Below are 24,016 nucleotides of genomic sequence, written 5' to 3'. Positions count from 1 at the left end.
TGAACATAAAATGTACAGTCTACTTACCATCATCGTAGTCCTCATCGTATCCTCAAGGGGGTGGAAATGCCAACCATTAGCATGTCAATTATCACTGAGACCTGTGTTCGTCGTTGAGGAAGTAGTCCAACATTTTGCGGTGTAGTTTACTGTGGATGGCTTTTCTAAAACAAAAGCCTTTCCACAGTGATTTCTCGATGAAGAGACTTGCTTAGCCGAAGCCTTGGAATCGTCTTGCATCTCTTCTGAGATATTGAGCACTGTTCCAGTTCTACCAAACGCCTATAAGGACAAGAACACCTATGGGAAGGCTCAAACACCATTTCTAACTTGCATCCACCATTTCTAACTTGAGAACAATTTGGGTCGCAACAATTACTTGGCTTTCTTCAAGAAAACCGAATTACTTGATTTGGAGGTCGCGTTCTTCTGGAAAATTGAAGGTTTCTTCAGCCAAGGGTCTTCAACTCCATGTTTCATTCAACGCCAGATGTCGCCTTTTGACTGTTGAACTGCCCAGTCGAAGAAGGAAAGAAGGAAGACCCGTGGAGCTTCTCATCTGGCGATAAAAATTCGATCAGAAAAGGTTGATCGAATCCGATTCTAAAGCAGATTCGAGTTTTGGAGGGTTTACCGTGGATAGGGAGGAGAAGACCAGGAATTGAGGAGAAATGGAGAGGGAGAGACGACAACCACTCCGACGAACCCTATAATTCAATACGGTTCGAATCGCCCTCGGAGAAGGAATATGGTAGACAAGACGTCTGATTGCTTCGGTTTCGAATGATCTCGACCGTCTATTTGATGGACCCCGCATGATCTACGGTTTGTGACCGCTTACATGGTTGGTATGCTCTCGTTAAAATCTCATGGCATGTATCGATCCTTTTTAAGTTCTCCTCTCTCGTAGTTTTAAAATATAAATCAACAAAAGAAATTAGAAATGAAAAAATCGTCCAAGTCATGAATGATAATTGAAGAAGTACAAGCTGAAGATTGCAATATAAATACAAATATTACAAATAATGAACATCATCAACAAACAAATAAAAAGAATGGTCCCTCCCCAATTGTTACACTCAAACAAACAATCTTCAACGAACATTGAGGTGGCACCAGAATGAAGCAATATACTGAGTAAGGCATTCTAAGAGGAACATACAACACAAGCATAGAGGGGTATTCACATCAAGAGGGTATGTTCATATATAAGTTTGCTTAGAAAGCTTGAACCCGGATATCAAAGCAGATAATGCACTCGATACAAAGGCGAAGAAGGCCATGCTGATTGAAGCACACGAAGAATCTGTGAAAATGTTATCTGACCCTTCTCTCATGCGATTAGTAAGGGGAATGGCTGCAGACAGTGCCGATATCAACAGGTAAGCAGTCACCTGTTAAAACAGAAACACTTTAGATACCAAAACACCAAATACAAGAAAATCAACAAGATGAAATATATACTAGCTAGTGTTTGTCATGATGCTTGTAGGATTTTACAGCAAAAACTATACCCTCGTAATTTACACTTTCCCCTTTCAAATTTTTCTATCAATATATTAAATTCTCTGGAATTTTTTAGTGACACTAAGTTACAGCAAAACCTTTGAAAGACTCATGTTTTATTTACTTGTACAACTGGCTAGTTCTACAATAAAAGAAAGTGTAGCATCTATCAATAGTAGTACCCATGTCAAATGAAATTAGAAACTAAGACACAACAGATACCACATTCAAGTCATGTAATCAACAAAGCCATCATTCTTTAACAGTGCTGCTACATCTAGTCATTTTATTACACTACCATGGTGAAAAGCTGCCATAAATCACAATCACTTATCACTGGAAAGCATACAATCCATTTCAAATCTAATATCAAAAGCACTTTGATGATGACACCCCTATTTGATAGGATTGAAATGCGGTATTTCTAATCGGTAGAAGTTTTGAATGTGATTGTACATAAGTAGGCAGCGCTAGGTTGAAACCACGCAAAGTCAGACTGAACCGGGTGACATAGGAGCATAGGCTCTACGGCAGGATACATAGGCTTATAGACTGCAAAAAGCTAGGTTCTTAGTTGAAGTCTGATCGGCCGGAGGCTTGAAGCACCTTTCTTTTGTTGTAATGTTTGGTTCCTATACAGCTGAGTTCAATGCCTATCTGTAAAGGGGCATTCCATTATTGTTGCGCGATGTCCAGCGGGTTGATTCTTTGATTTACTACTGAGCTGCTTTCTCATCTACCTCTCCTCTCAATACACTTATTGTCTTCCCATTTCCCCAGGAAGCTGCTTTTCTGCCTTTCCTCACTTTGATGATGACACCCCTATTTGATAGGATTGAAATGCGGTATTTCTAATCGGTAGAAGTTTTGAATGTGATTGTACATAAGAGGACTGTCTATGATTTAGTGGACAAATGAATTGTCATAAGTTAGTTATCATTCATGTTGGATTCTAAGGATTCATAAGAAGCATCAAAGCTTTCATGAGATTCAGATTAGCATAGTAGGTATTAAGCTTTCATTCCTATGATTGATGAGCCTAATCCCCACGTGCAGAAATTCTTTGGTGGATTAAGTATACCATCCAAAATTATCGGCTTAACTAGTAAGGATAGAGCTAGCATACATCCCAGGTGTCATAAATTATGGTGGGCACAACCCCAGTTGCTAGATCTATCACCGATGCAATAGACTTGGCCTCCCAAGTATTTTCTCAAAAGAGGATTATTTTCTGGGAATTGTTAAACAATGTACTGTGGGTTTCCTTGGTGATCCATCAAACGGATGGCCCTTACCTTCCTAATGTTATCAACCGCTTTTAATTAAATTGCTCTATCCCAATTTATACTCTTCCACGATTTCTTTGACAATTTAGTCATATATTTCTCCCAAAATAATTCATTCAATCATTTACTCTGAGATTCTTTCTACTCATTCTTCTTTCCACACCATAAGAATGATTAAGGTTCATTTGCTAGAGAAGTTCAAGAAAAAAATTGAAATGAATTAAGGATATCTGGTGAATTGGAGTTACAAGGAGATGACAGTGAGCTCAAAGCCATCCCTATTTGAGATGTTTTGGTTCTTCTTTAAAAGATAGCTCATTATAGAGTGATGTTGTCGCTTTTCGCTGAAATACAACATATGGAGGACAGTGGGCCTGCTTTGTGATTCATGGAGGAAAAGCTCTTCTGCAATTTGTACCATCAGCTTGATCATATCGTTCCCTCAATAGAAAACACATATACTCTGATTCACATATATCAGTTCAAACTTCCAATCAGAATTCTAAAGGTCTTGCAGGATAAACATATTACAACCGATTCTTATACTCTGTTCCAACCAAATAAAACATGAGTCACATTGATTTCATGATTGCTTGATGATTATTTTCCCCCTTTTGATTATGAAAGGCATTGAAGCGATTACATAAATGTGGACAATAGTTGGTGTATTTAATAAGATGCAGGAGAGAAATTCCAGTATAATCTTTTCTTCTGATGCAATGGGATGATAAACTTCCTAATCCCAAAGAACGAATGGCATCAAATAGAATTGAAATCTTGAGACAAATAGAAAAAGAACTACCAACCTGATCTCCGGCGAAATCAACCATCCCTGAATAGTTTCTCGGCACCAAATCCTTCCCCGTGCTGAACCGGCGCGCCTGCCGCCATAGCTGACCCATCGAGTACAAGAACGCGAGCAAGGAGATACCCAACAAGTACCTGAAACCACGAAAAAAATTCAGGAACAATCAAATCGACTCAAAACCCTAACAATACACCGATCGGACCCGAAACGGGCCAGATCAGGAGCGGCACCTGTACTCCTGGTAGAGATCGAAGTCCTTCCAGTCGCCGTGCTTGTTGGAGGCCACGATGACGGCGGCGAGGAGGGAGAAAAAGAGCACGAGGGCGCGGAGCACCAGGATACTCCTCTCCAACAGGTCCTCCCTCCTCCACCTCGCCAAAACCGTCCTCACCACCGTGCCGCCCTCGTCGGCCGCTGGGGCGGAGGGGTGAGCGGCGGCGCCCGGAGCGGCCTTCTCGAGGTCGGGATTCGCCGCGGGGGCCGTCGGGGTCTGTTCGTCGCCGTCGCCGTCGGCAGCCATGGGTCTTCCCGATAGAGATGGCGAGAAGCGGTGAGGAGGAGTAGCCGGCGATTGGCGAGGCCGGTAAATAAAAGCTTGGAATCCCAAACTAAGCCCCAGTAAAATTACAATTCAGCCCTTGATTACATTATCCTTTTTTTAATTTCTAAATAAATATGTTATATTCAAATATTAAAATAAAAGTCTACTAATGCTATAGGAATAATAATGAATTTTAATTTCAGATCTACAAAATTTATAATTATTTTGCAAAATTAGTGTCTGCTAAAATTTGCACGATAACAAACGGGGTGGCTACGTTGACAGGGACTAATTTGTCTTTTACCATGTAATAACAGTAAGTAGAGGGACCAAACATGTAAATCTACGGGGCCAGAGGCTGACGCTTGCGTGCACGTAACGAAACGTGATATGGCAAGACGGAAGCTCGAAGCCAATGCTTTAAATTTCACGTGATGCTGCTTTGCCATGATGTGATTCCGAAGCATCGACTCCGCTGTGGGTTTAAATGCCGATTGTTAGAATAAGGACGTAATTAAAATGATGATCGCTTAGGTTTTATGAAGTTGTACAGACGGAAGAAGGAAAGTGATCGAGATATCTTTCAGTGTTGAGGTAGAGAGTCTCTTTCACAGCATGCAGCAGATGGAGCTGATGTTACATTCATTATTCATGGCAAAACAAGAATATTAAGCATAAATAGAAAATGACAACTGGAATTTTCTATTTAAGTATTCAAACAAAATTGATTTGTTTGATGGAGGAAACTGTAAGACAAAATAGTGGAGTTCGATGACAGAAGTAAAAGGAATCAATGAGCTATATACTTTTTTTACCGATGTTATCTTGCCGATGTCCTTCAATATATGAGCTACATATTGAGTTATAAAATATTAAGTCGGATTATAATCTAAATAATGTACTATGACCCGATCTCCTATTTATTAAATTCTTAGTTTAGTTTATTTTTTTATTAAATATATTAATTGACTTATGAAATATAATCTTTCTATTATCATATACAAGAAAGTTAATGATGCTCGAGTCTAGCCCAACTATTACATATTAGTATTAAACTATACTCATCTCACTACCTTTTAAATGATTTAATATAATCCTTTAATCCTATTATCTTCTCAATTACGTAAATATCGTGTATGTCATGTCATGTTCGAGGTTGGATTCCCGTACTAATTTTTTGAATTGAAAATATCATACTATGATAATATGGATCTTGAGGTATATTTGTTAGAATCGTATCGAAGTTGAACTACTTTGCTATTGCCATGCAAATATTCTATTTCTTTTCTTTTGTATAAGCATCATCGGTTCTTCTCTATTTTATTACTTGTGGAGTATATAGGCTTATGTATCAATATCAATAATAGTAGGAGTTGACCTTTTGTCAAATCTTTTAATAAAATAATATATTTCATCTTGCCTCATACTACAAATCATGCTAAACTAAGATGAGCAATTGACTATATCATGCTAGCACTCATTTAAAATCCCTATAGCATAGATCCATTGCCATCGTCATACTAGTCAGGCCATCAATATCTCATTGTGTCCTCATACGTGTATTGATACTCCAGTAACGCATAAATACCAACTCTAAGATATGAGCTAATGTAGCTACTCTTAATTTATCATGAAACTATTCCTACGCAACACGATTTGTATTCTTCCTATTCATAGCCCTTCTTTTAAATTGTATCATCTCTTATAACTTATTTTGAAATAATTGATAGACCTCTATCAAAATCTTTTTTATTTTATAATCTCAAGAAAGCCAAATGTTACTTCAACCAATTAATTCCTCCACCTTAATTGATGTAATCAAAATAAATACATCATCAATTATGACGAGTATTATCCAAACGATGACTATAATCCTACGCACCATCAAATGTCTATTGTTTGGGTACCATATTCCAACAAAAAATTATTAAATTAATAAATTATAATTTGCCCTAATTTTCATTGAATTTAAAATAATAAACTATGATTATATATAATAAATCTTACTTTGTTACTATAAATATGTCAATCGACATTAAATACATAAAATTGACCCAATATAGATCAAAATATAATAAAATCATCATTAAATCTACTAATAATAATATTATAAAAATTAATTACTTTCTAATTAGTCCTATTTTACCACTATAAATATGTCAAACATCTTAAAAGGAATCAAATATATAGAATTAACTCAATTTTAATCAAAGTACAATAAAATCATCATTAAATAAATTAATTATAATATTATAAAACTTAATAACTCCCTATAGCCTTATTTTATCTCCTAGAACATTAAATGCATAGAATTAACTCAATATTGATCAAATTATAATAAAATTATAATTAAATCAACTAATTATAGTATTAATATACTTAATTATTACCTAGTCGGCCTTCTTTCACCACTATAAACACGTCAAACTTTGATAAAATTATCATTAAAATTGGTAATCATAATATTTTAAAGTTAATTAAAGGTCCTCTTCTACCATCTTAAATATGTAAATTATCATAATGTATATTAAATACATACATTTCACCCGATATATGCTTGATTTTGATCAAATTAGTATTTAATACACTAATTATAGTATTAAAAATCTTAATTACTTCCTAACTAACCCTATTCTGTCATATAAATATGTCAAATAATCTACTAGATATTAACCACATAGAATATGACTAATCATCTCATAAATCAATGAAATACTAGGAATATATGCCTCTTGATTAGAATAATCCTTCTTTTAACTTAAGTGTTAAACCTTTTAAATTTGTTCCGATCCATAAATTATAATTTTGTTTGAGTTAAAAAAAAGAAAATATGAGAATCAGAGTCTGAGAAAGAATGAAAGAGTTGAAAAGTAAAGTAAAGAATGAAAGAATGAAAGAGATCGTAAGAGGAGTGAGGAAAGGGTTTTTTATTAAATTATTCTAACATTCAAATTCATCATATGTTATGAAAATTGTCACTGGTTATAAGTTTTTAATGGGCGATCAATCACCCTATAATTGTTATAGGTTCTTCTGAATAAAATATAGGGTATCAAGAAAATTAAGTTTGAGATAAGTTTCATATTATTTACTTAATACATGGATTGGGTTAAGAGCCAATCAAATCTACTTTCAAATCTATCTTACGTTGAAATGTCAAGAAGTCAATAGATTTATGATTTTACAAAACCTCTCTAATATTTAGATCAGTGAATATTTGATGAATTTAGATAACTGTCAAAGCTGGAGAATATATTCAAGTAGAAGCTTCCGAAAATATATGAGTCTTTTTATTAGATGTATTAATTATACCTGTGAGTATGGGTATCCACATAGATCCACCCTTAATGAGGAAGGGATAAGGATTATTTTCTATCACCCTAAATATTCTTGTTTTTATTGTGACATCTCTACTTTTTATGATAGGATAGATATTAGATTAAGATTATAGTATATATAAAGAATGATTATGTGCATCGTTCAATCGGTCGTGGGATAACACGTCGAACTCGATAATTGGTAAGTAATAATTTATAGAATTAATTTTCTCGAAGATGTCATGAACCTAATCTCATACGATCGAACCAAAATCCTTATTTGTACCCATGTGGTCAATCTCATAGGACTAGGTCTCATTTGATGTATAAATAACTTGTTGAGCAAATGGACGTATGTTGGTATTGTCTATGTATGCTAACTTTCGTATCATTTACAAGTAAGTTGATTCATGGTAAAAATTCTTTGAGCCTCAATAGAATTTTTCTTTGTATCATCTTTTTGTTGAAATTAAGATCAAGCACAACTTGGAATGTGGTATTGATTGAAATTTTGGGATTCTCTGAGGGCAAGGTGTAAATTTTTTTCAGATAATAGAAAACATCTTCCATTAAAAAAATAAAAGGAATACGTTTTCGCCGAACAACACACAATCGAAGCAACCACGCATAACGAAAGGAATACCTTTTCATCACTCGTGACCGCGTCCCGAGTCTGTACCCGTCTTTAATTCGAGCCACAATATGGTTTTACGGGTGGGTCCCACTCGAACCCCGTGGACGCCCCCCAGTGACAGGGTAGGTAGTCCCCCATGTCATTCGCAGGGCGTGGATCACTGTGTCGCTCCGTGCGATCAAAACGACTAAATGGTCCCGCACGTGGGTCCCACCCCAGGCCCGTCTTCTTCCTCCAAGAAGGAGGTGGGTAGGAGCGACGGTGGAGGTTTAGCACGGTGGGATCACGAGTATGGTGGTTCGGCCACACCACCCGAACCCCTGGCCCTCGGATCCATGCCAAGTCACGTGACCCACCCATACCACGTGCCAACGTGCCGTCTCTCCCAAACCCCCCTGCCCTTTATCCTCACCGCCGGAGCGCCCCTTCCTCTTCAGATCTCCTCCTCCGATTCATGTTCAATTCTACCAAATTCTTATATAGAAGGTAATTGATAATAAAGCGGCCATGATGGGTCCGGAGACCCCATTCGGGTTCGAGTCGCCCCCCGTGAGAGAAGAGATGGAGAGCCTCGCCCTCTCCGACGCCCCCTCCTCCGACTACCGCTCTGCCATGTCCTCCTCCCTCCCCACCGCCGTCTCCGCCGCTTCCGTGGACGCCGGTGGTGGTGATCCACTCCTCTACCCTCCTCACCACCTCCAGTTCTCTCCCTCCTCCCCTGCCTACGGCGACGGCGGGGACGCCTCCTCCTCGTCGGCCTCCTCCTTCCTCGAGCCGCCCTCCTATGCCGACGTCGTATTCAGCCCCTTCGAGTCCCAGAACAACGGCGGTTCCGATCAGGGTTCCTTCGTCCACCGCGACTGCTCCCCCAGATCCGCCCGTACCGCCGCCTCCGACTACCTAAAGATCGCGGTCTCTGACCCGCAAAAGGAGCAGGAGACCGCGAATTCGCTCGTCCCAGGCGGCGCGACCTACGTCACCTACCTGATCACCACCCGCGTCCGCTCCGCCGCCGCCGGGGAAGTTGAGACTGGGCCGATCGAGTTCAGCGTGCGGCGTCGGTTCCGGGACGTGGTGACGCTCGCCGATCGGCTTGCGGAGGCCTACCGAGGCTTCTTCATCCCACCGCGGCCGGATAAGAACGTGGTCGAGAGCCAGGTGATGCAGAAGCACGAGTTCGTGGAGCAGCGGCGGTCAGCGCTTGAGAAGTACCTGTGGCGGCTCGCGGAGCATCCGGTGATTGGGAAGAGTGATGAGCTTAGGGTGTTCCTGCAGGCGAAGGGGAAGCTGCCGTTACCGACCACCACAGATGTGGCATCGAGGATGCTAGATGGTGCGGTGAGGCTGCCAAAGCAGCTCTTCGGTGAGGGACCAGCTGCACAAGTCGCGCCACAAGATGTAGTGCAGCCTGCAAAAGGAGGCAGAGACTTGCTGAGGATATTTAAGGAGCTGAAGCAGGCCGTGACCAATGACTGGGGAGGAGTGAAGCCATTGCTGGTGGAGGAGGACAAGGAGTTCTTGGAGAGCAAGGAAAAGATGCAGGACCTTGAACAGCAGCTCAGCACTGCATCTCAGCAGGTGTGCCAATAAATTCTGAGCATTAATTTGGACTGCTGTTCTGATATCTGTTAATTTACTGATGGTTGTATACTTGCCGAAAGTGGTGCTGTTATGGTTAACAAAACTGAAAAGGAAATAGTTTAGTTTAGTTTAGTTTAGTTAAATTAGGTGTTTTACAAACACAATCAAGCAACTGTATGAGTGCATAAATCGATCATCTCCGAAGCCTGCATTGGCAAGAGTCTTGTTTGTCAGGGCTGCCCTTTTTATTAAGTTTGTTTCAGCTCTGAGTTTTATTGGTTATGAATAAACAAAAGTACCAGAACTACAATCTAGATATTTTAATGGAGTGGCGGAGGATATTGCTTGGCGGTCATAGGGTGAATAGTTTTTTTATGAAACTGGCGAAGTTTATTAGTTCAAACTGAATTATCGTTAACCAATGTTTATTAGTTCAAAGTCCGGGATTGTCAACTATCTGGAACCTTCATTCCTTTTGCATGCGTGTCTTGAGAGCTTCACCTCGCCATTACAATTTACAACACATTCATTGGAAAGTTTCATACTGTTTGGATGAAGATTTTTAGATTGATCAGTTGCTGCTAGTAGTGGCGTCTTGGTCTCTTTTAGGCCTATATATTTGTCAGCAATTCATAGTAGATGACTAGCTAATGCTTGTACAAGACTTTGTTATGCAGAAACTCAGCTGTGTAAGGAACATTGCTGACTGTTATTGGCATTTTGGTATTTTGCATGACTCTTTCTTAAGATTCTATAAGTTGGAGTCTCAAAACATACTTCTGCCTGAGATACACTACGTGGTTGTTTTTTGGTACTCCTATCTCCTTATAACTTCAATTCATTTATGATCGGGGACAAGTTTCTTAACAACAGGCATGGGGTATATACCGGTCCCGGCAAATTGCATCCTTGGTTCACTACATCATTGTTATGAGACAAGGAACATGAAACATTGTGACGCCCCAGACTCGAGTGTAATCTAAGGATGTACAAGGGAGTAATATAGTTAGTGACTTCTCTTTCCCACTCAATTCTGTTGCAGTTATTTACAGGATAAGAGATGCTGGTGTTGGCCAATTGGACGGCAATTTGGTCTCCATTTTGGAACCTTTTGTATTTTTAACTGATATTGTCTCTTTTGACAGACCAAATTTCTCATTGACGCCCATAAATTTAACTGAAGATCACAATCATATCACCTATTAGGCTATTACCACTAGATTTGGAGGCTTTTATAATGTAACATTTTGTATTTTGTAGGGAGATGCTATGGCTTCTACTTATATGAAAGCCTGCAAACTGGACTAGCATGATTGATTGACTTTTTTTTTTCCCCAAATGATCTTTGCATGTTGGTTATAGGGAATTAATGGGGTTAGATATCAAGATGACACTTGATTCACATTTATTATGAACACAAACTTTAGGTTTGGAAAGATATTCCTTCACTATTGCTTTTGGTGTTTAATGCATTATTGTTATGATAAGAGGGACATGAAAGTGTCATCATGCCCTGCTCTCAAGTGTAGTTTGAGGATGTATACAGTTTTGAATATAAGAAGCTACTTATCCTTTCCTACTCAATTGTACTGTTGTTTTTGACAGAATAGGAGTTGCTGGTGATGACCAGTTGGATCGCAATCAGGTCTCCATTCTGGAACCTTTTGCATCTCAACAGACTAAATTGCTTGTTGATGCCCATGAGTTTTACTGACGGATACAATTATATTGCCTCTTGTCATTCCCTTCTTTTGAATTTTCTTATGTGGTATAGTTTGAGGATGCAGTAAATCTCATTATAGGGCCAGATCAACGTTTGCAAATTGTTTGCGTGATGGTAAAGGATCAAATTCAAGGGGGGCTACAATTGGTACCCCAATCTTGCGTGATGTGTTTGCATTCAGAGTATACTTGGTAACAAATGCACACACACACTTCCTCTCTCCTCTTAAAGGAAGAGTCACATGTATGATTTTTTTTACTTTTGTTTCTTTATTGTTGTTAAATAGATTTGAAACCTCTTTCTTTGGCAATGATCACTAAAGCAAAAATAAGGGTGTAAATGTGCTCCTTGTGTGCTTTATATAGTCTACCAAAATGACCTTCAGAGTCTTGTTAGATTTCATTATGTGTATTAAGTTTTTTGTATCTTTAGATTTTACTCTTATGCTGTTTTGGTTTCTTATAAGTTGAGCATTTCCTTTTGCAGGCTGAGGCTCTAGTTAAAGGACAACAAGATATTGGGGAAACAATGGGAGAGTTGGGTTTGGCCTTCATCAAATTGACAAAGTTTGAGACTGAGGAGGGTGTATACAACACTCAGAAAGTCCGAGCTGCTGATACCAAAAATGTTGCAACTGCTGCTGTAAAAGCAAGCAGGCTATATCGAGAATTGAATGCTCAAACTGTCAAACATCTGGTATGATCAAATCTTAGCCATTCCGTCATGAACATAATTCGAGGAAAGAAACTCAAGAACATGAGGGGGGGCCCTATGGTGTCTCCATATTTACTTTTGGAATATCATTTTGCAGGACACACTGCATGAATATCTAGGATTAATGTTAGCCGTCCACAGTGCATTCTCAGACAGGGCCAGCGCTCTTTTGACAGTCCAAACACTAATGTCAGATTTAACAACCTTGAATACAAGAATTGAGAAACTTGAAGCTGCATCCTCGAAGATATTTGGTGGTGACAGCTCAAGACTCCGCAAAGTGGAGGAGCTAAGAGAAACAATAAGAGCCACTGAGAATGCTAAAATCTGTGCCATTAAAGAGTATGAGAGGATAAAGGTATTCTACTTGTCTCTTCATAAAGCAATCAGAACAATGTATGAACACCAAATACATTTTTAAATGAAAATTATCATTTCTACCAAGTACCAATTCATCTGTTCCAATTATCTGACCTCCCAGAAACTTCATGATAGTTTTTGACTTTTTGTAGGCCCTATGCCTACCATGAAATCTCTTTTAACCAGGATGTTTTGTCAAGTTCGGCTCGTACTGACCGTTATGTACTGGTCCAAGCCCAAACCAAGATGCAGATCACCCCATTTCGGGCAGTCCAGTCCAACCTATTGAAAAAGAAACAGCATTAACACACATTGCTTTGAGCTAAATCTGTTCAAACACCTAACAAAAAGGAACACCTAGAATATTTGTGTAGCTTCAGAACTGCACCAGAAAATTTAGCATAAGTATCTGATTTCACTACTAAATGAAATTTATAATTCTAAATGATGGTGGACATCTTATATGATGCAGCATAATTAGTAAAACATTTGCACTTTGTGGATCTTATCTAAATTAATATTAAATTTCTGCAGTTTACCTGTGTCTAAACATGACAACACTGAGTATTGTCTTTGAATAAAAAATTAATCATCATTAAAAATGATTATGTTAGAGAATAGTCATACGGTTAGTACCTTTTATTAGGAATTTTTCACTGTAGAAGTTCATATACCATAGAATAGTCTCCTGTAATTTAAGGATCTTAAATGGCTTATGAAATGAAAAATTATGTTCTTACATTGCTGTATAGTTAGGCTTAAGGATTCCCTTCTGCATAATCTCAACACAGATTGTCCAGGAACCTTTTATTGCTCTCTCTGTGCATATCTCATTTTCCCCAGTCAGTCATATTGGCTTAAATCCAGACAGACCTGAAAACTATTTCTGAATAACATCTCTCAGATTTGTCATGTCTATACTTTGTTTGCATTGGACTTTGGTATGCGAGCTGGATTTTCCAATGACAATTGAATTTTCAAAGAGACCTCAATGATGGACACAACGAAGATCTTACTAATTGACTTCCTCGCCATGATGACATGAATTCTAAATTTATTCAAGAATTTCGAAACAGTGGGACATCAAATTTATCATTTTGGTGCTTGAAAAGAGGAACTGATGAAGATATGTAGTGAGAAGAGAAATAGGAACTTGGAATATGAATAACGGCATGTGCGCAGAAAAAATTTCCCTAAATACCATTTCTAGTGCAAAAAAGCAAAATCAGAATACTGTAGTAATGTATCACTCTGGTCATATTTGTCCAACTGTCCAAAGAGCACTAAGCATTCTTTTATGCGGTTTTTCTATGGTCCACTTTGGTGATGAAAGTTGTTCTTCCAATGAGCTTATATCTTGTTACGATGACATAATTGATAAATCTCAGTTTGTAAGGTTTGTGATTATTACTTATGCATTAGATATCGGTTGCCTAATGCTGGAGTTTGGGAGGCCTTTTCATTCTTGCTTCCTGTTCTGTTTCCTTAGAATGTGCACAAGAGTATATAATAACTATGATATTATATTGTGGATATCTAAGTCAGTTGTTGAAATTTATGCAGGAAAACAATCGGAATGAACTTGATAGGCTAGACAGAGAAAGGCATGATGATTTTCTTAGCATGCTGAAAGGATTTGTAATAAATCAGGTACTGCTCTATCTTTGCTTGATGATGTAGGAGTTAATATTTGGAAGTGGCAATTAATCCAGTATTATCTGTATCTTTGACTAAGAAAGCTAGGCTACTCTTTTGCTTGAGCTTGTCATTTAAGAGCTGGTACTCTTCACAATCCAGTAGTAGGTTTATTGGAAGTTATTGGTTCCACATGGTATGCAACTTTCCTAGATCAGTTATCTAAAGATAGATGTCATACATTAATGTTCTCAGATGCAAGTGTACGAGTCATTAGACACGAAATTAAGCTTTTTCAGGAGAGTAATAGATATGTCATATTTTGCATTTTTTTGTTACTGAGGAATCTGTTGTCTCTCTAAATGGATTCTATTTTTATTATAGTTATTTGGAGATCGATTTTCCTAGAGCACCAATCACTCTGAACAAGCTCACGAAAAAAAAAAAGATTTACTAACTCTAGTTTGTATTAATTTGATCAGTGTTGGTATCCATATCCTAAGACAGCAGGTTCTATCTGGAATAGCCATCACTGACAAGATACGATATCTTTTAAAGATAATATTTTTATATATGTGCTTTATTTTTTTTCATTTAACATTGCCAAGGATATTTTCCTTAAGTGACTTTATCGAGCGCTAGGTTTCCTAGCACATAAGATTCTTCTTTGGACCATGCTGTTGTTTGAAGCATCGTGCATCTAGCTTTTCCCGCTTGATTTTTGCTAAAGACAGGGATGCTGTTTTGATTCACCAAAAGTCATTACCCTGTGTATGTTATTATAAGAAAATTATCGAACCATCTTGTTCAGCATTTACGTTCACTAATTGAATTTTGAGTTTATAGATACTAGAATCATTTTATTTTTCTTTCGACATCATAACTTACTGATTCTTTGGCTCATATTATTGTGTACATTGAGCAGGTTGGATATTCAGAAAAGATTGCAAATGTCTGGGCAACCGTGGCCGAAGAAACGAGTAGATATGCAAGAGACAGAAATTAGGTTGTGAATGTAAACCGAAAATTTATCTTCCAGCCTATTTTCTACCACACATGAGTGTACACTACTTTGTAGGGAGGGAAAAAAAAAAGAAGATTCAAAGCAAACCATAATAATTGCTGGATCCTTGTTTTGTTCTGCTTGTTTAGCCTCCATATGACAGCCTCTCTATGGTCTCAAGTTACTTTATTGAAACAATGCTGTTTGGGTCAGTAAAAGACAAGTTTGGGAATTGCTCGTGAAATGTGTGAGATATAAATTGTAATGTTTGATGTGTTTTATTCTTATCCTACTATTTCTTTTACGATGGTTTATGGCTCCTCTTTTTGTTCTTTTTCCCTAATTTTCAATTACAATTATATATATAATTACGAGAGGGGAATTATTTTTTTCCTGAAATTATATATATATATATATATATATATATATATATATATATATAATTATTTTAAAAAATAATGTAAAATATTATTATAGCATGAGATATTCAAATTGATTAATGCATTATTATACTAACTAATAGGTCTTAGGTTTGAGTTAAACGTTATGTCTATAATCTGATATCATGAGTTAACTTGATGATCACATCATAGGCTCACTCTCAATATCGAGGAAGCGTATCATATCAGGACCACTCTCAACTAGGTCAAGCTTATCAGCATCATCCACAATCTATCCCATCCAAGAGAGTGATACAACAGTTAGAGGGAAAGAAAGAAAGATTCCAAAGCATTATGGAACACGAGATGGGAAGAGAGAAGAAGCATGAAAGGGCTCTATGGCATGAATCACAATTTTGATTATTATTGTAAGAAAGCACTTGCAAGGAAACAAAAAAAAAAAAAGATCAATTATTGTTGTAAGGAAGCAATTGGAAAGCAACAACCTTATCGTCTCCCATTATGGTTCGATGTAACTTCTCATTACCCCCATCCGTGTCCTCACAATCCCGTGAACTTATCTCCAAGGAATCATGGAGAAGACATTGCCCTATTCAAAACCCAATCTAATTAAGCTTCTCAATTCTTCCTCCTCTCTTATTGAACTATTATATGTGAGTACTAATCAGGAGGGACGGAGGGAGGAAGGAAGGGAGGGAGGAAATTGTTGCATACCTTAGTACAATTTTAGTCCCTTTCTCTTCCTCTCAAAGCCCCAATTGCAACCATCTCACTATAAATATGCCCCCCAACCCAAAACATACACTTCATTCCATCTCCAATTCGATTCGATTGAGCTCATCACATGATGTGTCGAAGCAAACCCACCTCGCTCCTTCTGCCACTCGTATTCATATCCGCCTTGTGCACCCACTTCTCTACCCGCGTCTCCGCCACCCCATGTCCCACCGAGCGCTACCGTTTCGCCCCGCGGGCCCCGCGCGCTGCAGAGCCACAAGAGTTCTTGGACCCCACAGGACCCGACTTCCTCCTCCCGCAGCGGCCTCCCTCGTGCTCCCTCCCCCTCCTCCGTCACGACTTCGGCGATACCTACGGCCGCCCGCCCGCGACCGCCGCGTACGCGCCGCCGCCGGGGTGCCCCGCCCCATGGGCCCGCGTCGTGCTCGACCTCTCCGTCGCGTGCGCCGGCGAGCAGTACGACCGGATTGCCGCCGTGTGGCTCGATGGCGCCGAGCTGCTCCGGACCAGCACCGCCGAGCCGTCCGAGTCCGGCGTGTTCTGGCGGGTCCGCAAGGACATCACCCGCTACACCGCCCTGCTTCGCCGCGAGGAGGGCGGCGTGGCCTCGATGATGCTGGAGAACATCGTCAACGACGTCTTCACCGGAGTGTATCACGTGAATGTCTCCTTGGATTTCTACATGAAAGAGGAGGAGCCAACGCCAGGATTGGGGTCGCAGTATCATCCCCAATTGATGCTTCGCACATCGAAAGGGGCATCCCTAATACCCAATAAGAGAATATTGGGAGAATCGAAGCCTCAGCTCGAGCAAAAATTAGGTCTTTCTTCATCAGAAGCCGACATCTCGACTGGGGCCAAAGCAAAGGTGCCATCTTTATACAGGGAGCCAGCTGATATGATCATACCCATCTCGAGCAACGACAGCCAAACTGGATTCTGGTTCCGAATACAGAACGAGTCCGATGTGCACTTCAAGAGAATTCAGATTCCGAAGAACGCTTATCGAGCAGTCCTTGAGATCTACGTTTCTTATCATTCCAATGACGAGTTCTGGTACTCCAATCCGCCCAATTCCTACATTCAGCAGAACAATCTCACCACCGAAAGGGGCAATGGTTCATTCCGCGAAGTCTATGCTAAGATTGATGGACGTTTCGTGGGCTCGATTGTGCCTTTTCCTGTTATATTCACCGGAGGGATCAATCCTTTGTTCTGGGAGCCAGTGGTCGCTCTCGGGGCATTCGATCTGCCATCATACAATTTGGACTTGACTCCATTCCTTGGCCTTCTCTTGGATGGGAGACCTCATGATCTTGGCATTGGTGTCACTGATGGCATAGCATTTTGGCTCGTTGATGCAAACTTACACCTCTGGTTGGATTCACAGTCATCTTATGTCACCGCGAGGCTCCTCCACTACCAGGCTCCCAAGATTTCGATCTCTCGTCGTTCGATTTCGCACCGTCTTAATGGAACTTTCACGATCGGAGCTGGGAGGAAATCTTACTTCTCAGGGTGGGTGAATTCATCTATAGGAAATCTCACCACCGACGTTAATTTCAAGCTCAAGTTCAAGAGTTTAGTGGGATTCACAGATAATGGAAACCGTAAAGAAGTTCAGATGAAGGCAAAGTTGAAGACAGGAGTTCAAATTAAAGAGGGCCCAAAGGCCATACTTGCTCAGGGAAGTTACAAGTTTAAATATCCTCTTCTGATCGTGTCTTCGACTCTGCCTGCGGAAAATAATACCTATAGAATGACGACTAACCTCTCTCACATTTTGTCTGAACAAACCTTGGTCATGTTTGACAGAGGGAGGACGTACAACTCCATAACCGATCAACAAAAAGCTGATGGTTGGATGCTTGTGCAGGATCACTCTGTTCTTGCTGGTTCAGCAGCAACCCTGCAAACTTACCAGTATCGCGACCATACTGGATTCTCCTACTCAAGAAGGGTTACTGCTGAGGATGGTTTGCTTTTAAGCGATAACACAACTGTCTTCTGAATTATCCTTTCAGTAGTGTCTTCCTACTCTTTTGTTAGCTTGGTTGTGCCCGCTCAGTGTTCCTATTTGGTTTATACAAAGCATCGCCTAGAGATAAAATAATCGATGCAATAATTGGTACACGTTTTCCTTAAGATACTGTTCTTACTGTAACATATTATTCTGCTTCATTAGTAGTATGTGATAATGTTCTGTGTCAAGTCATCTTCAACTCTTTGATCAAGTCTGAGCATTTGGCCAGTGATCATTGACAGTAATGTTATTTCTAGTTACTAACTATTTGGTCATGAACTACAAATTTTGAAGAGACTCGAGCACTGACTTCTTATTTATCTGACTGAGTAAATTGTTCAGATCAAGTTTTTGAAAGGACAAAGAAGGTCTGTGGATACTGGACAAGTATGGGTTTGCAGAAACTGACTGTTGTTGCTTAAGACTACTTGTCCGATCAGTGTCATGAAGAGTTTATTGATGAGAAAAATAGCAATCTAGTTCAAGATTGCATTTGCATTAGAAATGAGGTATAGATCTCAACTTCTGAAACTGCCAAGCAGATTTTTCATGTCTAGGGAAAGTGGATACTTGAGAAATGCTGACAGCTTAAGACCAGTATCGACCGGATCACATACTCCGAAGAAAAGGTTATCATAAGTTAGTCCACTTAAAGGTAATTAGATTTTTTGCTCCGAACTTATATTCCACGCTTATGATATTCTTCTCTTTGTGATATGTATTCCTTTTGATTACGGGTAAAAGTTTCTGCTAACCAACTGTAATTGCTTCTCTTCAGTTGGGCTTATGAGAGGTGATGCCCGTATGCTTAGGGCCTTTGATCTCTCCATTGTTATAACACCATGTACAACTTATTAAAGGAAACCAATGATGAACTTTCTACGTACCGAGCACTATTTATCATCGTTAATCTCATTATTGTCTCCATTCGCGTAACAGAATCTGGATGTTAGCAAATTATTTTCTTCTGAGAGTATCATCGTTAATCTCATTATTGTCTCCATTCGCGCGCATCAGAATCTAGATGTTAGCAAATGTATTGCTTGAGATGATATATTTTCTTCAGAGAGTATGCATGATCAAGGATTGCAGCAAAGACAAGCCGTGCCTACTACAATTCTAGTTCACGTCCAAGGAGGTCTCTGACTCGCATCACCTTATTGTTTTGCATGATCAACTAGAACGATATGTTTCCTGATGATGTGTGAACAATTTAGTTATGTGTTTTACAGGTTCAAGGAGATGAGGTAAAACATGAAGATCTGAAGTGACTGTGATTGTTAATATGCTTCCAGTTCTTTCTGTTTCTTTTGGATACAAAAGTTGCAGATATCCGGAGTCTTAAAGTTGAACAAATCTATTGATATATCTTGATTATTGTATGGATCTCTTTATGCAGCACATCTGATTGCTTCTCCTCATGTATGTTTCAACCGGATTCTCTCAAATCTTGGACACATTCTGTAACTTCATCTTGGTAGCTGCTTCCCTATGTTATTAGCAACCTCAAACTTCCAAGGTATACATTGTCACTCTTGTTTGTCATTATTAAGCCAATTCCTCTATCACCAGCTTCCTGTCAGACGATAGCTATACAGCAGAAAGTAGAATCACAATTAGGTTAATGTAGTAATTGATGGTCCTCCTTCACTTAAAACATCAAACTGGATCAGGTTAAGAAAGAAGAGTGTTAATGGGTAACTCTCCCTGGCAAACCCTCGTGAGGTAAAAGTTGTTTTAACTCAGCTCTTCAACAGCAGAATTCAAACAGGAACTGCTATTCTGTTGCAATGCCAAGGCTGATATCTTTTGATATTATGTTAGCTGTAGCAAAGGTGAGCTAAAACAATGGGGGTGTCACCAAGAAAGTCCAAAAGCTTGGGATTCTTTCTCCAATGGTCCCACGAATATAATTAGCATACTGTCCCAGAAGCAGTCTACCATGAACACCTGGGTACTAGCAATCCGAACTGATACTACAGAGACATTACACACTGAGGCAGAACACCAATTATTCCAGTGTATAAAAGGCCAATAAGAAGCCACAAACTCAATTTGTCAAGATGTAAAAGAATAGATATTGATACATCTCAATATGGTGGGATGAAATCAAAGGATGATGAAAACATCAGAAGATATGATTTGTTAAAATTTTCTGGAAGTTGGAGGTGTAGATACTCCACCACCACTAATTTGGGCAATAGAACCTATGTAATAAACCAAATGTTGAAGATTAAGAATGCCGATCAAAGAACTTTTCGATTGCAACTGAGAACGCTGCAAAACCTGCACAACCAACACAAGCAGCCTTCGGACCACCTGAAAAGTGGAGATCACATTAGCAAATAATTATTTGCTTATAGACGGCCAGTGAAACTATATATGTAGTGTCAATTACATATTACAAAAATACAGCTGCATATGAAGATACCATTCCTGGAATGAAATTTACGAGCATTATACCAAAAATGTACCCCAATTTTATACTGAGATTCAAGTATGGAACCTAAGCTGCTCTTTTAAATCAGATCATGCATCACTTTGATGTAGTACTGAAGCTACACCTACAAAACACTACAAAGTTGACATTATGGCTTTAAACTGAAAAAAAAGAAAAAAAAGAGACCTATGATATTAAGAAATCTGCAAACCTAAAATGAGCATGCAAACTAGTAACAAACAAACAATAGTAGTTCTACAGCAACTAATTTTTCACATTATTGCTTTCTGTAAGACCTACAGATTGCTTGATGAAATTTTCCTAATAACTCAGGTTGCAGTCTTGTAATTACGCTTTGAATGACACACATGTACATTGCACTTCACCAAATACATGACCAAGGGAAAGCTCTAAATTCTTCTTTGCTTCTGTGTGACACCCTTTTCCAGATTCATATGAAAACTAAGAAAAGGATACGTAGCATATGGGATTGGTAACTTGATAACAACTCTACAAAAAGGTAAGGGGCATACCCAATGCATGAGGCTCCCGCCAATGCAGGGTTTGGAGAGGATCAATGTACGCAGCCTTGCCTTTAAATATTTAAAGAGACTGTTTCCATGACTCAAACCCTGGTCTCCCAAGTCGCAAATGAGCAACCTTACTGTTGTACCAAGGCTCGCCCGCCAACTCTACAAAAAGGTGTTGAACTAAAAGAATTAAGTATACATTTGGCAACTCAATTTAAAGTTTGTTACCAAGTCAAATGTTACACTCATTATCCTTTTTATTAATTTTATTTCTCTGAATCACATTGCTTTGGTTTTTTCCTTTATGCCAATCATAATAGCATAACAATGCCTCAGGTTCCATCAAGACAAGTAATCGACTTTTCATAACAGAGAAACAAAGTTGTAGATCCCCGAAAGCAATCCATATCAACCAAGATTTCAACTACCAAGCCCTTAAGAATGATATTCAAACATCCTAAGATGACCAAATTTAATTTGATCATCTTTAATTTTTCTAGCATGGGCTCCTTTTCCATGCTGTGTAACAGAACTTTGCTTTCAGAGGTTTTACAGGCACCCATGTATTCTAGCCTCCTGAGTTCCACAAACTTTGCTCAATAAAATTTTCAGTCTGAAGCTTCTCTATAGAACTAGTGGGAATATCAGCTGGAAACAATTTATAAGCTGTCAGATGAAAGCTATCACGGCTTTGCACATGATAATTTCAATCAGAAAAGGACTACAAAATTTGGAAGATAGATAATTTGGAAGATACCATTCTAAGAAGGGGATATTTCTGGCATCAGATAATAAATTTTGGGAAACTAAAATTTTTGACCAAGTTCGACTATGATCTGGCTCTTGCTTAACAGTGGTAAACTCTCTGGTTGAATAACCATCATAGTATCTAAATTTGCATCGCACACAAATTTAACCATTGTAAGCACTGAAGCATAATACAGAAGTTGTCTCAATTTCAATTATGAGAGACTTGCCAACAGGTGGCTGATCACTATCAGTGTTAGGTGGTCAAGATTCAAATGATACGAGGATGCAAATTCAGAAGTTCATCTATGGTACATTGCCTTTAAAAATGATTTGGCACTACATAGTAGGCGAAAAAGAGTTACCAATGCTGTACCATATAATTCACTCCGAAAGAAACATTTCAAGTTTTGTAGGGTCAAAGCAGATTAATGAATATGGATTAATGCAACTATAGATTCAGGAGTTACTGAACTATGAAGGATGGTTAAAAGAACGTTATGACACAAAATTCAAGCAGCACTAGTATTTTTGTTGAATAGTATGGAAAACCATGTAAATAAAGAAAATATATCACAAGAAGAAACCATCTCTTCTATAAATTTCATCATTTTGCTCGAGTATGTAAACCTTCAAACATCATTCCCTACTTTCATATTTTGGGTTCCACCTACTTGCAATGGAGAAAATTACCTCTTGCAGATATAGCCCCACCGGTAACACAACCAGCAACAACTGTGTTTGTAGTGTCATGTTTCGCTCGAGCCTAGAAAAATATCAGAATATTGAATCAAGTCAGTCTAACAAAAGAAGGCCAAAAATATATACCCATTTTTATTCATTTACCTTCTCTATAACACATTCAGCAGCTGAGAAAACGAAGCCCATGACGGCAAATGCCTTTGCAGAGCTATAGCTCCTCCGGCCCATTTGTTTTGCGGTATATATGAATTGCTGCTTTGTAGTCATCTCATCCTGCATTATAGGATTATCCAGAGCTCCAAGGAACAAGCCCATGAATAGACCAAGTCCACCACCTAAAAATGCCAAATTTTAAAAAAAAAAAGGCCTATTCATTGATCTTGCAAAATATCAATAAAAGAACAGCAAAGAGGGAAAGCAATTAGCCTACAGGAAGATAAATACGAATAAAATAGCCTGTACTGACTATAAATGAAGCTCCTTGATCCAATGAGGTCTTTGAACTACTCCAAATATTAGGTCTCGAATGTGTCATACACAAGCTTGCGTCACTGGATCATACATACGCCTCCTTATTTCCAATCCATTTTAAATCATATCCAGTCAAGAAAAAACCGTTAAAGTTCGTATCTTGAACGAACATAGAGTGCATAAGAAACTAGGTATATTCTATGTACACCAACGAGCGCCCCAAAGTCTCGTAGCGCTCGTCCACTGGGAACCCAAACAAGATTTTCAGTTTCTCATGAAGCATTAGCATTGAACTAATGCCAAACACATTGAGAGCAAAAATATTCAGATGGTACTCAAGAGGAAACCTCAAAAAGGAGCACCAAATCCGAAACCCCAACCACAAATTCAGAAAATAACCGATAAAGATCTCGCCTTTCAGCAGACCAAAGCAGTCGTTAGCGTGGAACCAACAAGAACAGGGAAAGAGTTTTACCCATGACACCGCTGACGACGCTACGGACGGCGCAGTTGTTCCAGATGTCCTGCCCTCGTATCTCCTCCGGCGTCGGAAGCCGCAGAGGCTCTATCTGCGGCTTCTCCGGCTTCTCCTCCGCCTTGGGGGCTTCCCGGGCCTCTCCATCAGCGTCGGCCATGCACCGAGCTCGCCCCTGGATTGCCGAGTGGAATCTAAAACGAGGGGAACCGAGAGAGCACAGTACCTCCGAGATCGTCAAAGCCAAGCGAGGCGGGCGCTCCACGAGCGGAAAGGGCTGGCGACCATGTTTAAGATGACGGCCGACTCGTGCCGCAGCCCCCCTGGAAACGCTTTCCCACCTGCTTACATCTCCTCATCTGTTACCCGCCCTTGTTATCG

The 24,016-nt window shown here is 39.2% G+C and overlaps 4 protein-coding genes across 6 annotated transcripts; 2 read left to right on the top strand and 2 right to left on the bottom strand.

Moving 5' to 3' along the window:
• Positions 1-974: 974 nt before the first annotated feature.
• Positions 975-4,173, bottom strand: LOC103995414 (CASP-like protein 4B4). Its single transcript, XM_009416000.3, has 3 exons — positions 3,831-4,173; positions 3,599-3,734; positions 975-1,394 (listed from the first exon to the last, which is right to left on the bottom strand). The coding sequence occupies exons 1-3, from the start codon at positions 4,118-4,120 to the stop codon at positions 1,203-1,205; spliced, it is 618 nt and encodes a 205-aa protein (XP_009414275.2). The 5' UTR covers positions 4,121-4,173; the 3' UTR covers positions 975-1,202.
• Positions 4,174-8,408: 4,235 nt separating this feature from the next.
• Positions 8,409-15,340, top strand: LOC135619649 (sorting nexin 2B-like). The gene is made up of 5 exons (XM_065121860.1): positions 8,409-9,670; positions 11,883-12,092; positions 12,208-12,468; positions 14,034-14,120; positions 15,031-15,340. The coding sequence occupies exons 1-5, from the start codon at positions 8,600-8,602 to the stop codon at positions 15,109-15,111; spliced, it is 1,710 nt and encodes a 569-aa protein (XP_064977932.1). The 5' UTR covers positions 8,409-8,599; the 3' UTR covers positions 15,112-15,340.
• Positions 15,341-16,173: 833 nt separating this feature from the next.
• On the top strand, positions 16,174-18,458 carry LOC135619648 (peptide-N4-(N-acetyl-beta-glucosaminyl)asparagine amidase A-like). The gene has a single exon (XM_065121859.1). The coding sequence runs from the start codon at positions 16,354-16,356 to the stop codon at positions 18,256-18,258; it is 1,905 nt and encodes a 634-aa protein (XP_064977931.1). The 5' UTR covers positions 16,174-16,353; the 3' UTR covers positions 18,259-18,458.
• A 1,767-nt stretch (positions 18,459-20,225) lies between these two features.
• Positions 20,226-23,988, bottom strand: LOC103995418 (mitochondrial import inner membrane translocase subunit TIM22-4). Of its 3 annotated transcripts, none has more exons than XR_672518.3 (5): positions 23,636-23,988; positions 22,834-23,024; positions 22,681-22,753; positions 21,244-21,402; positions 20,226-20,589 (listed from the first exon to the last, which is right to left on the bottom strand). XR_672518.3 is itself a non-coding variant. In XM_065121858.1 (5 exons), the coding sequence occupies exons 1-4, from the start codon at positions 23,793-23,795 to the stop codon at positions 20,504-20,506; spliced, it is 510 nt and encodes a 169-aa protein (XP_064977930.1). In that variant the 5' UTR covers positions 23,796-23,986; the 3' UTR covers positions 20,226-20,458; positions 20,491-20,503. The 3 variants fall into 3 exon arrangements, 2 of the variants coding, with proteins under 2 accessions (XP_064977930.1, XP_009414279.2); XM_065121858.1 differs by lacking the exon at positions 21,244-21,402 and having other exon boundaries at positions 20,226-20,458; positions 20,491-20,589; positions 23,636-23,986; XM_009416004.3 differs by lacking the exon at positions 21,244-21,402 and having other exon boundaries at positions 23,636-23,985.
• Between the last annotated feature and the right edge of the window lie 28 nt (positions 23,989-24,016).

The sequence above is a fragment of the Musa acuminata genome, chromosome BXJ2-8, assembly GCF_036884655.1.
Source record: "Musa acuminata AAA Group cultivar baxijiao chromosome BXJ2-8, Cavendish_Baxijiao_AAA, whole genome shotgun sequence".
NCBI lineage: Eukaryota > Viridiplantae > Streptophyta > Magnoliopsida > Zingiberales > Musaceae > Musa > Musa acuminata.
The sequence above is the reverse complement of the archived record's forward strand: the minus strand, read 5'-3'. Positions and strand labels throughout refer to the sequence as shown.